Source organism: Terrapene carolina, unplaced genomic scaffold (assembly GCF_002925995.2).
Source record: "Terrapene carolina triunguis isolate 2854851 unplaced genomic scaffold, T_m_triunguis-2.0 Scaffold88, whole genome shotgun sequence".
NCBI lineage: Eukaryota > Metazoa > Chordata > Testudines > Emydidae > Terrapene > Terrapene triunguis.
This window is the reverse complement of record NW_020664439.1, coordinates 10,954,516-10,970,749: the sequence shown is the minus strand read 5'-3', so window position 1 is coordinate 10,970,749 and position 16,234 is coordinate 10,954,516. Positions and strand designations below refer to the sequence as shown.

Below are 16,234 nucleotides of genomic sequence, written 5' to 3'. Positions count from 1 at the left end.
CCTGCTTTTTTAAAGCAAGCCCTGAAATTAGCATCAAGGTTTAGGCTTAAATAGTTTTGGTATGGTCAACAATGTGGCAGTTCAGAGCTATATTACCGTGTCAAGAGATCAGAACAAATCCTGTGCTGCCATACACCCTGTGTCGTTTGGCCTGCCTTAAAAGTCACAACCCTATGGGACAAGTATTCAAAATTCTTATATATTGACATTAATTAATTTAAAGTATTACTTTATTGCTCAGTATTTTTTGTCCATTCCTTTGCAAGTCCCGCAAAAAAGTGTGGTGGTCTCCCTCCACCAACACTATTCCCAGAGCCATGTTGATAATGGGCTCAATCCTGCAAGATGCTGAATGCCTTGTTCCCAATCTAATAAAACTCTTATGCCTCTGGTTAACTTTAAACCTGAATAGTCCCATTGCAGTCATTGTGATTACCCATGTGATTAAAGTTTAGTACAGGGGTAGGCAACCTATGGCACGTGTGCCGAAGGAAGCACACAAGCTGATTTTCAGTGGCACTCACACTGCCCGGGTCCTGGCCACCTGTCCAGGGGCGCTGCATTTTAATTTAATTTTAAATGAAGCTTCTTAAACATTTTAAAAACCTTATTTACTTTACATACAACAATAGTTTAGTTATATATTATAGACTTATAGAAAGAGACCTAAAAACGTTAAAACGTATTACCGGCACACGAAACCTTAAATTAGAGTGAATAAATGAAAACTCGGCACACCACTTCTGAAAGGTTGCCGACCCCTGCTTTAGTACATGCTAAAAGGCTTTCCTGGGTTGGTGTCAAAATGCTGAGCATTGTGCAGGAATGATCCAAATGTTAGGCGAAATGGCTCCTATTTAACCTGGCTTTACACCCCAGTAACTTCATTGGGAATAGTTAGGATATACAAATCAAAGAAGAATCTGGCCCCACAAATGCTGAGCCTTAACCCTGCAGTATGGTAGGAGACTGAGGGAAGGGAATAGGGTATGCAGAAGAGCTGTATGCTTTCCAACATATCTGCCCTATCTGTCTTTGTTCATATTATGGTAGGGGAGCCTCAGGCCCAAAATTAGTATTTGTCATTTTCCAAACACAAAGTTAAGTTAAAAATAGGCTGAAGACTGAACACTCAATTGAACATCTGACAGCTCTGTGAATCTTTTGAGCACTAACAATATTTTTTTCACACTTTAGAAGACTTGTATTTTGCTAGAAATCCTGTTGTGCTAATGAAACATATCATACATTTTTTAAAAATACTAATTTAAGTTGTATGCTGGAGGGAAGGAGGTGTTCGTATTTTTGTATGTAATGTGGTATTTTCCTGTAAGTTTCAGCATATATTTTAAATGTATAGTTTAAACATACTATGCTGTTGTGTGTCTTGTAAAATTGAAGAAATTTTGTTGAAATAAGATGGTATGTTGGTGTTTGCTTGTTTGTTTTGTGGTGAGTTGTTTGTTTTCATTTGTTTGAGGAGCAGGGAGTGGCTTGCATCTGATTTTTGCCTTCGTTAGATTGGTGATATTAACTAGAGTTAATTTATCGCTAAAATCAGAACCTTTTGGATGTTGGGAATTGCCATGTCCAACTCTTCTAGAGTATATTTTTCTCAAGAACCTCCCCAGGCGTAGTATTTTATTTGGGGATAGGGGATAGGGGTTCGTGGGAGAAAAGAACAATAAAATTTAAATGTTTGGTCCCACATTCTGAAAACGATACACAGGAATCTACAGCAAGGTGAATAGTCCAGCACTAATAGACAGTAGACATTTGGATTCATTTACTAAAAGGACCCTTTTATAGCTAGAAGAAAACATTTATATGTTGCTGAACCTCTAGGATGATCTGTGTTCTTTACACATGAAACTGAGAAGTGTGTGTGTAATATCGCAGTGATGGTATAAAGAATTGAATTCACTTTTTGTGCATATTTTAGGAAAATTTGGTTCTTTGCAGTTACAGTATTAAATTGTTAAAAAGAATAATTAGTTTGTACGTAAAAGATGAGCAAAGCTTAAATTTAACTAAACTATAGCACTAATATGTAGGCCAGTTATACACTTCTAATGTATATTTAATGTTTCAAAATCACTTTTTGTTTTCCAGGATGATCTTGCAAAAAGAAGGTCCTCGTTCTCTGTTTAGAGGGCTAGGTCCTAATTTGGTAGGCGTTGCTCCTTCCAGGTAAAATCTAATAATCTGTTCAATAAGTGAAATAATTTTAGTCTAGTGTTTAAACATGTGTATGTCAAGATTTAAGGCATGGGGGACTTGCTTCAAGTGAACTGTTACATCTGATGTGGAAATATTTAGTAGTAAGGCCACTTTTTCCCCCCCTTTGTATAACTTCTAAATTTGAGAGAAACCGGTTAGGCCACTCCTCTACAGAGCAACCTCCAAACCCTACCGAGCAACTTCCAGATCTGCATCTCTGTATCCACAGCAATATTTGATAGTGCCCGTTTCTGAACTTTTCTGATGTCCAGTTTTGTACACAGTGAGGTATACAGTATTCTCACCTCCAGTTTGCAGGGATGTATGTGTGTATTATGATGAGATAAAAACAAGGGCACCATTTCCTATGATGTAAGGTAGTAACTAAATATACATTTGAAATCTTCAGTTAACCTGTCCTCTTCAAGAGAACAATGGGAAAAAATACTCCTAATACATTGGGCCTGACTCACTCCTTGAGATCTGCTAGCGAAACACAGGTTTTGGGCCTCCTGCAATGGAAAGTCCACTGGGGGAAAGGCACAGTAATGCAAGCTGTCTGCAACCCCCATTTCACCCGGTCCAAGAGCCAGCTAAAGCAACCAAGGAATTGGTGGGACCTGCCAGTGCAGGAGCAGTGTCAGGGCACACAGCCAAAACCTGTTGAGCCCCTGTTGGAACTTAGATCTACCCTACCCATTGGAATCTGATGGGAGGGCAGTAGTGATGCTGACATTTGCCTTCCTCAGAGGTGAATGCTTCTGCTGATGTACCTGTCTTGGTAGGCACAGCATTGTGCAGTTGCACCTGCTGGAGACACTCAAGCCTCATATTTTGAGCAAGCTTAAGCAGAAGCTGAGATTCTTTTAAAATGTTTATTAATAATAATTAATGGATGGAAAAGACCCTAATATCACTTCAAAATAGACGGTAGGCTGTGTGGTTAACCCATATGGCTGCTTTCAGTATTTGTACCCTATGTATTTATACTTGCAGCTTCCTAGTGCTGTCTTATAGTCCATTCCACATATTAATTCCCCTTTGCATAAAGATGCTTCTCCTAAACTCCATTCATTCTTAGCTTCAGCTCATCTCCTCTGTCTATTTTTGAGTCTGCTAACCTCCTGTAGTTTATGGAGTCCCCTTTTTCTGTATCCTTTCCAAAATTTTAGGGGAAGATTTCCAAAAGTCAAAATGATCCCAGATGAATAAGCTATTCTTTCTAATTCACTATTTAGTATAGCTAAGGATCATAATACTGCTGTAAATGTGTTAGGTAAAATTTATCCTTTGTGTGACTTCATGCTTTTACCCCAAGAATAAACTTAGCACACTGTGCTAATTTGGCTTCCATTGTGAGTTACTAGTTCCCAAAATCCTTTTAGGGACTTTGTCATGCAGTCTGCTGGAACAAGAAGTTAAAAGAGCAATTCATTTCCTACTCTTCTGATTTTTTTAATTTGTTTAACTTTAGAGGACACTTTTAATGTATATTTTGCTTAATAGCTACTAAAATGACTTTAAACATTTTGAAAACTTGCAGAAAAAAGTCTGTTTAATGCAGAATACTATGTGTTTTTTTTCTGATCACAAATTCAGCACCAGTGCTTGCAAAGGTTTACTAATCCCGCAAGTACTCTTACTGGTCTTTGTATTCCTTATCCAGACAGGTTGTGAGATACTGGAATGTAAAATTGCATCATTCTGATTATGACCTTGACTGCCCTCATTTAATTTCTGACAAGATTATTGAGAGCAGAATTCTCTTCATCTGCTCGGGTATAAACTTTTAGCTAATAAGTTTTTAGCTCCAGCTGTTTTCAAGATACCAACTGCTAAAATTTGTATAAGAATTCAAAAGAGGGGAGAATGAAGATTTGTAATTAGAATTGTACAAACTGGAGATTGAAAGTCTCTTTAAGTCCTTAAGTCATCCTGAAAATGTTGGGGAGGTTGTCTTGTCCCTAAACACTCACTCGTGCCTCATGGGAAAGCTTTGGATGTCATTCTGTTACCAAACTGATGTATGGGAACTGTTAACTTTATTTCCTTTTACTTTATTTTGTTGTTGTTGGGTATCTGTACAAGAACAGAATCTGTTCTGTTGCTTATTTCTCCACTTGATGTCATGAATGACAGTGTAATTGGCTTCCGTTGTCATGAGCGATGTCCTAATCAGCTACAGGAGTAGATCAGCATTGCAGAAACAGACTCTGTTTTCATGCAAATATCCCTCATAAGAATTGAGAAATTAAAACTTGAAAATATCACACATACAGGAAAGAGTTGTTTCTAAATAGAATTTTTTCATCAAGTTTTCATGAGACATTAGCAATTCTTTGAAGGTACTCTGTTCTTATAATTTTAATTAAATGCTTAGATTTTGTTTGAATAGCTTAATTCTTTCACACTTTCAAAAATTTCCCTTCACAGATGGACCTAAAAGTTTTTGCTCTACCCAATAGGAATCTCTACTTCATAGCTATTGCACACTGTAGAGTAAATGGCTGATCACCTCACAATCCTTAATGGAATTATCCTCACAACACCACTGTGTTTTAGGGAAATGCTATAAACCAATATTATAGATGAGGAATTGAGACACAACTCCCTGCCCAACATTACTCAAGAAGTCTGTGATAGAGTAGAGAATTGAATTCAAGTCTCTAAGTCCCAGGCTGGCATCCCAACCCCTGGGCTGTCCTTCCCTGCACAATTTTTAGTGGCATATTTTTGCTCTGACCTTGTTGTACAGACCCAACACGTACACCACTCATATACCATAAATTCTGTTAGGTAGTAATGGAGCCTGTAGTGTTAATTACTTTCACACACCAACCTGAAAACTATTATAAAACTATTTCATGTGTTCACAAAATTAATTCTAAATGCATCTCTGCTGTACATTAATTTTGTTACATGGGTTACTTTGCAATGTTCTCTTTTTCAAAAAGGGGCTCAAATACGGTCGCTTGTTTTTTCCAGTGCTCTCGCTAGAATTGTCCACTTGGTAATGTGTTTAGCTTTATAAATTAGCACATCCATGTTTTTTTCCAGTCATCAGCTTTGTTCAAATACTGTTTGTTTCAATTAAGCATTTGGTAAGTGGCTTTAACAGCAGTTCTTTGTTTGAATAAGCTGTAAAGAAGCTTGTTTCATAACATATACAGCATTACTCAACTGGGTTCAAATCCCATTTAAAAAAATTACACAGCATAAAGCAAGCACTTTATCATTTTTCTGGGAAGAAAAACATGTTTGCATAACTAATGAGGTTAAATTAATGTTTATATTTTCACTCCTGTAGATTTTATGTATGTATTTAAAAATGCACAAGCCTTATCACCAACCTAAAAATGTCACTAAGCATGTATGTTTTCTATTCTTTTACAAAATAAGTTTTGTAGTTGTAACAAGCGAACAGTAACTTTTTAATTGATAAAGAAATTAGTTTAGATGCTAATAAACACAGTTTTATATAACTTTGTATTTGATGCAAATTTACAAAAAATCGTTGCCACTCTTCATTTCTTTTACACGTATTCAGTTAGAAAGTTAAAACACTTATTCTGAGATGTTAAAACAAAACTGAACAAGGAGAGAAGACTGGAAGCTGGAAAGGTGGTATTTCCAGTTTACCATGTAAAATTCATGTGTTTAATAAAGCAACTCAGAAGCCAGAAATAAACTTATATCTTGCCACCCTGAGGCAGATCTTACATGTCAATTACAAACGTTTTACTTGTTCTGTCATTTGGTAATGCCATTAAAATGGGTTTAGGGACAGCACTGCTTGACACTGCATTGTTAGGGGTGTCTGCAGTAACAACTCCATCTGCAAATTAAGCAAAGCATTGCCACTCAGCATGACCCAGAGACGTTAGTACTCCAGGTTCACAATCTCCTCTTATGCGCACACACCTCCTCTCTCTTTGAGGTCCATGGGGATTGGATGCATTACAGAGGTAATGAGATATGAAGATTGTAAATTGACCCCATTCCTTTAATTTTTTTCTTAATTCTGTTTCATCATTCCTAAATATTCCAACTGCTTTGCAGAATTATGGTTTGAACAGCTTTTTGTATAGCAAGTATATTTTAGTGATTAGCTAACATCTGCTTGCAGTACAGTAGTATAATGAAGCCAGTGTCTCTCATGCATTAGCACTACTTGTAGGTACATCTGAGCATAAGATACAATAATATAACTTGAATCTTATTCTAATTTTAGAGCAATATACTTTGCTGCTTACTCAAATTGCAAGGAAAAGTTGAACAGTATTTTTGAGCCAGACTCTACCCAGGTACACATGACTTCAGCTGGAGTGGCAGGTAAGGATCTGTAACTTTTTGCCCTCTTTATTCTAGAGGCTTGCTAATGATTGAGAGGCTGTGATGAATGTGAAATTGTAAAAATAAGAAGTGCCTGAATGATTCTGGATGTAGTAGCTAGATATCCGTGTAGGTGCTTCTTTCTCCTTCTCCCCCCGAATGTTAAATAGGGAAGCCAGCTTGAGAACGAATGCATAAAACTTGCCCTTTATGTTAATGGGTGTTTGTAACTGTGTATGCGTGAACAAGTTCTCTAGGAAAACTGGCATGCATTTAGTAATTATTTTTGCTTAGCAAACTAGAAACAATGTTGTCTACATTACTGTAAAATTATGGAGACAAAAATGTATTCTTTCCCCCTTCCCTTGATTTTTTTGTTACAACTTTTTTTATATGCTACATGTTTTGGCTTCTCTGAAATATGCTAATAGGTCTTGGTAAAGTGTACATCTGTCCCATGTTCAAATGCTAAAATATTTCAAGTTTTCTTTAGTGTTAAGTAATCTAGATTGTGGCTTGGAAGAGGGATTAGAAATTAGTTTGCAGAGTACATTAATATATTGGCCTAGCACCTCTGAAACTATAGAATCAGACTTGGATAGATCCAGAATGAAATGGTTCCGTCATTTAAATGTAGTCCCTAAAGTATTTCCACCAGCGCAACAGAGCTGCCACTCAATGATACTTGGTTCGTAATCTCTATTTGGGGGAGGTAAACCAGGGGTATGAAAAGTCAGGTTGGCAAAATTGTGTTGGGGAAGCACAAATATCACCTGCCAGACCATACCTGCTGCTCATGGAAAAAAAAAATATTTTAAAAATACTATTTATTCTATGCATATTTTAGGGCTGAACTTTGGCCGCTTACGCATAACAGAAATGAAATTGGCTAACTCACACCAAATTATGTAATCAATATATGATACTGCTTGTCTATGTTTTGGGCTTTAAGAATATCAAATGTGTAGTTAATAGACCAGTGGATCAATGTGGAAAACCCTGGAATGTCCTAAAGCAGATAATTGACTGTGGCACATAGAATTCAGAATCTAGGTGGGAGACCAAAGTGGCATTAGATCTGTGCTTATGTAATACAGTGATGGGTGCCACAGAGAAATCCAAGAGAGATAAATAGTAGTGAAGTTTAATCTTTCCATGATAGAATGAGGTGCCCCCTAAGGCCAGTAGTTTGAGGTTTTTTAAAAATAGAAAAGGCATGGAACTAATGCCTTCCTGGAGGTAATAAAGTATCTCTGCATCACATGGCTGTGGGTTTTATGGGTGAGAAGGATTGAAGAGGAAGAGAGAACAAAGAAAACTTAACTTAATTACAATTCATCCCAGTCAATTAACTGCTTCAGAGACCCTGCTTATGTTAAAGCTTTTTCGATTACCTGTGTTCTTTTTTCTTCAGAATTTTAAAGAAATGTTATTTTTCTCTTGACAAGGAGCTGAAGACATGAAACTGGATTAGCAATCTTTTTTTTCTTTTTAATTGAAGACCACATATATAATGTATGCAATCCTGCAAATAAATGTAGGTTCTGAATATCCCTTATCTTTGGATGTTCTTGTACTCATTGCTTCCTGATGAAAAGAACCTCTGTAAATATATACAGTAGCAATTTTCCCAATCCGCATGCAGATACTGATTCTGGGTTTATCAGTTAGTTTTGTATCTGTTCATTGACTTTGTTTCCTACCCCAAAGGCTGATACTGTGATTTGCCTTCATGATTATTGGGTGCTGGATGAACATCCTTGAGCCTTAGTAGCCATCTGCCTCTTTGTGGTTACATTTGGAGGTGCATATTGTACACCAGTTTAATTACTGAGAACACTTTTTCTCCCATTTCTGTGGCTGTTTTCTTGACGTTATTGTATCAGAGTACTCATGCAGTACTGATGAGCATTAACATTTAGCTTTGCAGTTATGCACCTAAACCCCATGGTTGGTGAAACTGAATGCCCCATGCAGATTCACACTGAAGGTAGCAAATTTTCTTTCTTTCTTGAAATAGCCTAGTTCAGTATGCTCTAGAAATTCTCTAGAAGCCATGTAAAACAAAGTTCTGTGCTAAATCTGAATAATCTCTTGATTCTTAGTACATTAGGCATTAGTCTGATAACTACTATAAAGGGCCATAGTTAAAATTTAACATAGCTTCTAGAAAAATGCTAACCTTGTCATTTTGTAATTCTAATAATGTCTTTGAGAAAATGCACTAAAATCAGCTATTAACAATTTTGCCTGCAAGATTTGTATTGCCGTACAATGCAAAGTAACTTGAAAATTAAGAATGCAGTAAATCCTAGGGACAGAATTGTAAACCTCTCTAAGTACTAATTTGTTAGCCTCTTGAAATTGTCTCGTATTAAAAACTTGTTATGATTGTTTTCTTACTTAAATGATATGATAATCAGAGAAATTACTTGTTCCACCAAATAGTAAAATTGATCAACTTAGATATATATTTTTGTAGCTGTCATTGGTTTCAGTAGTAAACTGAATTAAGCAAATTCACATACAGTAACTCCTCGCTTAACGTTGTTGTTATGTTCCAGAAAAATGCTACTTTAAGTGAAATGATGTTAAGCGAATCCAATTTCCCCATAAGAATTAATGTAAATGGAAGGGTTAGGTTCCAAGGAAATTTTTTTTTTTTTTGCCAGACAGAAGATTATATTTTACATATATACACACACATGATAAGTTTTAAACAAACAATTTAATACTGTACACAGCAATGATGATTGTGAGGCTTGGTTGAGGTGGAAGTCAGAGGGTGGGCTATTTCCCAGGGAATGCCTTACTGCTAAATGATGAACCAGCACTCGGCTGAGCCCTCAAGGGTTAACACGTTGTTAATGCAGCCTCACACTCTCTATAAGGTAGCAGGAATGGAGGGGGGAGGGAGGAAGACAGCATGGCAGAGAGAGACAGAGACACACCCCCTGTGAGTGAGAGTGTGTGTGTGTGAGAGAGAGAGAGACACACACACACACGTGTTGCCCCTTTAAGTACGCTGACCCCACTCTAAGTACATTGCCTTTTTAAGTAGATTAGCAAATTGAGAAAGCATCTACTGCCAGCAAGCTCCCTCTGTCCTGAGCCCTGTAGTGTCCCCTTTCCCCCACCCCCTGCAGTGGAGATAAGGTACAGGAGATGGGGATACAGGAGCGGAGGGAGGGGGACACCCTGACATTAGCAGCTCTTCCTCTGCCCCACCCCTCCCCTTCTGCACAGCAAGCAGGAGGCTCCTGGGAGCAGCTCCAAGGCAGAGGACAGGAGCAGCACACAGCAGTGCGGGGAAGAACAGCTGAGCTATCAATTGCTGGGCAGCTGCCCCACAGGGAACTTAGGGGAGCAGGGAGCTGATAGTGTGGCTGCCTGTCCACCCTGGTTCCAAGCCCCCACCAGCTAGCTCCAATGGGCTGCTCTTTCTGCAAGCAGTGGATAAAGCAGGCGGCTGCCAAACAACTTTATAAGGGAGCATTGCGCAACTTTAAACGAGCATGTTCTCTAATTGATCAGCAACGAAACAACGTTAACCGGGACGACTTTAAGTGAGGAGTTACTGTACTACACTTTTTCTGTTCAGGTGGTACTTTTTTGTACAAAAAGCTTCTAAAATTTAAAGACCATATGCTGCTTTTGTACCATGCAGCTTGTCTTCTGAAATGATGATGTATCCATTGATTTGTCATAGATAATAATGATTAATAATAAATAATAAGACAATGGTTTGGCATAGATCTCCTCCTTTAAGGAGAATTCAAGACACTTGTCTTTAATTTTCCTTGAATATAACCTCTAGTTGTAGCTCAAGAAAAGAACTTTATTCATTGCTTAACAGTATACTGTGCAGTACACAATTTGATAAGTACCTATATCTTTTAATCATGGGACTTATGATGATTTCTGTGAAGCCCTTTGTCTGACCGGGGCCTAGAGCCTTGATTTGGCAAAGCATTTAAGCATGTGTTTATGTTCCAGTGATTTCAAATAAAGTTGTGTGCAGGTAGCTGAGGTTAGAATTTGATCCTAAAAGTTTAAACAAGGAGTGGAAGAATTGTCCTCTGTACATGATATTTTAGGAGCAAGAAGAAGTTAAGGTACCTTCTTCACTCTTTAAGAAAATGTTCAATATAACTTAAGGCTTATGATTCCTAGGCCTGACTCTCCCTTTACAAGATACAAGTAACTCACTGAAATCAACAGCAGTCACTTTTATTCTGTGGCAGATAAATTGTGCTACTGGCCTCTATTAGTAATGGAAATGGTATACAAGTGGAAATCGACACATGTTTAGGCTTTCAGGGAGATCCTCCTTGTTACTGTATACAGGCTTCCAACAAACAGTTCACATCACTTTCATTCCTAAAATATTACACTTCTCTATGAACAAAGATTTTTATAACATACAACTGTACTGCATTCTTTCCAGTCCAGTGGATCATGATGGGTTTTTTTTTTTGTTTTTTTTCATACTTAGACTGTGACCGTATAGAAAACATTCCTTAATGGAAACAAAATAAGGATATTTTTGTGTCTGTAAAGATGTTTGTTAGTTCCTTCTCTGTTCCAAGGTTGTACCTAAGGATTTAGCACACCATATAAATTCTGCTCTCGGTTACACTTGTGCAACCCTGTTGATGTAACTGAGGCTAGAATCCTCCTTGGATTTTGTCTGTCGGTCTATCTGTTTTGCATTTTTTTATTTTAAAAATGATCCACAAGTTAGTTTTAAATGGAGTACAATTGCAAATCTTGGTACGGTTGAGGAACAGAGTCAGTAAACCTTGTTTGAGCCTGGAATGCAGGAGCAAAATGCAGTTTGTAATAAATTTTTGTGCCCAATTGGATATTAATTGACTACAGTAGGGAAACATTTTGGTTTTGTGATTTAAACTAATCAGTATGGACAGAGTATTGCTGAATGAATAGCAAATAAATAAATATATTTGTAGGTCATTAACCCATTGATGTCAGTGACTTCTGGCAATACGAAGCCTGGCCCTGATGTCGAAAGACATCTAACTATGTTTTCTCAGCTCGATGTGACAAGGTTAGCATTTTTTAACTGAATTTTTTTGTTTGTTTTGGTTTTTTTAAGTATGTGATTATAGGTAAGTATTTACAAGCTGTAAATTTGAACTGCTGCAAATGGCAGAAATTTCAGTACTCAGTGCATTTTACAAAAATATTTTAATATCTGTGGCCTGTTCTGATTTTTTTTTTTCTTTTTTTTCCCCTAAACTTTTAACCTGAAAAAGTTAGATCTCACAGTAACTAATTCACAAATCCTTCCAATGGGATTCAATTTGTACACATGTGTCTGATGAGGTCACTGCTTGTTGTTATGATACAGAAAAGCCTGTGTCTATTTTAGGCATTTACTGTACATTTCTCCCGTGAAAAGAGTGAGATCGTGTCATCTCATGCTCCCCATCCGCAGGTCACTTCCTGCAGAAATATGGACTAACTTAAACCTCGTGAGTACTGAACTGAGCGTCTCTTGCAGCCTCTAGTGTAAGAACCACACTTTGGGTTTGTAATATCTATTAAATACACAAAATAAGGGGAATGCACTTTTGTTATCTGAATTCCAATTTATGTGCACTGTGCGAAAACATTACTTCTCTTTAACTCTGGAGTAGAGTTAATTTTTTTTCAGTGCAGTTCAGGGAAAGGTGGAAAATACCTTTCACTGATAGCTGTGATTTACTTAGCCATGTTGGCTAATTAAAGGTCCCTTGTTGACTATAGCCAGGACATTTGATTTTTCAAAGTATTTCATAGCTGCATTTAAAATGCTGCAGCTGATATCCTATGTTGCCATAATGGTAAAAGAGGAGGATGTCTTTGATACTCTTTCTTTTTTGGTTGGTTGGTTGGTTTGTTTTATTTTACTACTTTGGATTTTTAATCCAGCATTACATATTCACGTGCATCTGTGTCAATTGCAATTGTCTTATGAATAAAGCCAAACTTTCAAAGATGATGCAGAATAGGAATACCTGGGATCTTACCTGTTTTTAGTTCTTGGTCAATTGTTTGGCTCCAGAGATAAACTTAAATAATTGTTTCAATCTGAAATTCAGATATAATTTGCAAAAGGCACTAGACAGCAGGCAACAAAATGTAAGAGTGTTATGTTGATCAGCACCTCTGATCTGTCCATTTAGTATTCTCTTACAAAACTCACGTAAAACTAAAATACAGGATATTTTATCAAGCGACAACATTCACTTGTTGCTAACTTATGAATTACTCAGTTAAAACTTTGATACTCTAACATTTGATACTGTTTACATTTTGAGAGTAAAAGCCACATGAGAGAATGGAGGACACTAGGCCTAGGGAGCCACACACAACATGCTCACCTACCTTACTCTGGCACAGAGGGGGAGTTGTAGCTGTCTTGTTCTTAACAGAAGCTCTGCCACAGGCTTCCTTTGTTACATAAGACAAATTATTTAGGCGTGTATTATCAAGTGTCCAATAATTTTGAATGCTTCCATTTTTGGGTGCTTTACTTGAGGCCCACAGGGTCTGATTTTTCAGAAGTACCCCCTACCCTCAGTACCTTGTGAAAATCAGGCCTCAAATTGGACGCCCACAATTATTGGACACTGATTGCAAGGCTGGGCCTTAAACCTCTCTGTACCTCAATTTCCCAGTCTTTAAAATAGGAATAATGCTTCCTTACTGCACAGGGCTGTTGTAAGGCTAAGTTAATTAATTATTTGAGGTGCTCTAATACTGTGGTGATGAATATAGGAAAGCCCATAAGTTAAATACAACAAAGAACATTTCACAGAACAGCTTAAAATGGGCATTTCTAGACAGGATGGGACCTAGCTATGTCTCATCTCAGCCTGCATGTATTGACAATGGACAGAGGTCAGCAGTGGGTGGAGTTAAACTGCATCTTTTCCAAATGACTAACAAGGGCCATGCCTGCTTCTGCCCTAGGGGGAGGGACAGTGACTCCAGCCCCTCCTACTCAGATATTGCACCTCCATCTCCACTACCTCCTCCATATGGGTCTGGGACCAAGAGCTTTACCTGAACCCAGTGAGATTGATCGTCTTGGGTCACTAGGACAGGAGGAGTCTTGGAGGAGTAAATAATTATTACAAATACAATCTAGTGGTAACACAGGCATATCCTTTTTATTATAGAAGCATTTAATTAAATAGGAAAATAAATAAATACGAGGGGCAAGTGAAATACCTTTTTGTCTTGCTGTCCGATTTTAAAATTTAGTGTGTAAGTGAAAGTTTATAAATCTGAGTCACTGGACCAGAATCTGCTCTCACATTAGTAGGGCCATACCAATTTCACGACCATGAAAAACAGTCATGGACCATGAAATAAGCCCTTCCCATGAAATCTGATCTCCCCAAAATCAGCCAGGCTGGGGAGGGACAGGACTTGTCCTTCCCCTGCATGGCTGTTATGGGGGGAGATCAGACTCTCCTCCACAGGCAGCGTAGAAGTGAGGGTGATACACTTGTGCGCTGCAGCAGCCCCAGAGCTGGGCTCCAGGCTGCTGCCTCCCCACCGTCCCGCGGCTCTTGCTGGAGCTTGGGATGCCCGGGTTTGGGGCTGTCACTCCCTGTGTTTCCTGCTATGGCTCAGGGCATCCTAGCGCTAGGGCTTCCACCTGCTACCGCCTCCATGCTCCTCCCCCTCTCTCCCCCGCCCCCTGTGTGGCTCCTGCTGGGGCTCTGGGTGCTCAGGCTGCTCCTGCCGCCTATGGCTTCTGCTGGAGCTGGGGGTGTAGTGGCTGCGGCTCCTGCCCAGGCTCAGGACCTGGACTGGGAGCTGCCAGCCCCCCCAGACTCCTGCCCGGGCTATGGGTGCCTGGGCTTGGAGCTGCTGCCCCCCAACACTGTGGCTCCTGCTGGGGGTGTAATGACTGAGGTTCCTGCCCAGGCTCAGGGACCTGGGCTGGGGGCTGCCATTCCCCACGGTTCCAGCTGGGACTTGGGGCTTTCACCCTCCGCAGCTCCTGTCCGAGCTCCAGGTTTTCCTGCCCCCCACCCAACCCCTGGTGGCTCCAGATGGGGTTCAAGGTGCCTGGACTCAGGGCTGCTGCCCCTCATGGCTCCTGCCCGGGCTCCGGGCTGCCCGAGCTTGGGGCTTCAGCCCCTGCCAGGGCTGTGGCACCCATTTTTCCAATTGTCCAGGGCCCCATGGGCCCATACGTTAATCCACCACTGGCCCTGACTGGCAGCTAGGAGCCCCTGGGTGGGGCACTCCCAGCAGCACTGGGTAGATGAGACCTACCTCCACCTTCAGGAGCCTCCTCCAGTTACAGGAAACTCTGATATGAGTATGGCAATCCTGCAACCCCCCTACAACAGCTTTGGGACACCCCCCCCCCACGATCCCCTTTTGAATCAGGACCCCCACGATTACAACACCATGAAATTTCAGATGTAAACTGAATTTTAAGACCTTGTAGCCGTGAAATTGACTGACCTGAACCGTGAATTTGGTAGGGCCCTACACATTCATGTAAATCTCCTATTTTTAGTGCCTATACTTCAGATTACGGTGGTATAACTAAGAGCAGAATTTGGCCCTGTGTTTTACTGTTTAGTGTTCCTTTTAACTGAAAGTATTTTTCTGGAAAAGAGATCTCTTTTTCCTGAAAGTTCACATGTTCCTGCTCTTATTTCTCCATCTTAAATCAAAATCTTTGGCTTAAAAATGAATTCCTTTCAACCACAACCCATTGTGATGTTCTTGTGGAAGGATTATGATTTAAGGTAGTGAATAAGCAAAAACTGTTAGTGATAATAAATAGTGTTATAGAAATTTAAGAATATATAAAGGGATTGGTTACCCTCCACTTCTTACATTAGCATGAGGAGTAACTCCAGTGAAATCGGTGAAGTTGCACTTGTGTAAAATTGGTATAAGAGGCACATACTCTTGTAATAAGAGTTGTTTCTAAGGGGATTTTCTTTTTACAGATATTTTACACCGTGCCCTTTTAGGGCCATTCTGACCCATCACTAAAGCTAACTGGGTCTAATTCTCCATTTCCTTCTATATTGTGTAGTTATTTACAGATGTGCAAACTGGGTGTAAAATACTACCATTCTGTTTTGATAACATTTTACACTTCCTGCACAGGTTTAAAGTACTGTGCATACAGCAACCCCAAGGCACTTGCGCTTGTTTAGTTAAACAGAAAATCAAATTATCCTCATAAAAGTACTCTTATGATCTACATTTTAGGTGTATGCACTAGTAACTTTCAAAATGCAAGTTAATCTGAAGATATTTAATTGGGAGGGCATTGAAGGAGTTTGTTTAAACACATTGACTTGTAAGTGAGAGATTAAATTGTGTTTATTAGTTTTCTACAACTTTGGCACAGCACTGCAGCTATATCTTTGGAGGTATTTGAATGATCTTAGTAGCTGTTAAGAAGCATAGATAGTTAAGGTTATTTTTGTAGTGTAATTTGAGATCTCAAATTAGGATTTAATAATCTATTTTTAAAAATATAAAAAACTCCAAAATAAATTTTTAAAACAGTTAAGATCCTTTGGCATTTCTGTTTTTGAGTACTTCAGTCATTTGTGTACAAGTTTTCAGTGTAAACATAGATGGTGATTGAACAGAAGTAACTGGTATGCAAGCAGTTCTGCTTAAATAT

The 16,234-nt window shown here is 38.9% G+C and overlaps 1 protein-coding gene across 1 annotated transcript in view; it reads left to right on the top strand.

The window, feature by feature from the left end:
• Positions 1–16,234, top strand: part of SLC25A36 (solute carrier family 25 member 36) — a 61,865-nt gene that overhangs the window by 33,822 nt on the left and 11,809 nt on the right. Inside the window, exons 3-4 of the mRNA XM_024202868.3 lie at positions 2,113–2,190; positions 6,452–6,552. Of these exons, the coding sequence (XP_024058636.2) occupies positions 2,113–2,190; positions 6,452–6,552 (179 nt within the window). The remainder of the gene's footprint in view (positions 1–2,112; positions 2,191–6,451; positions 6,553–16,234) is intronic.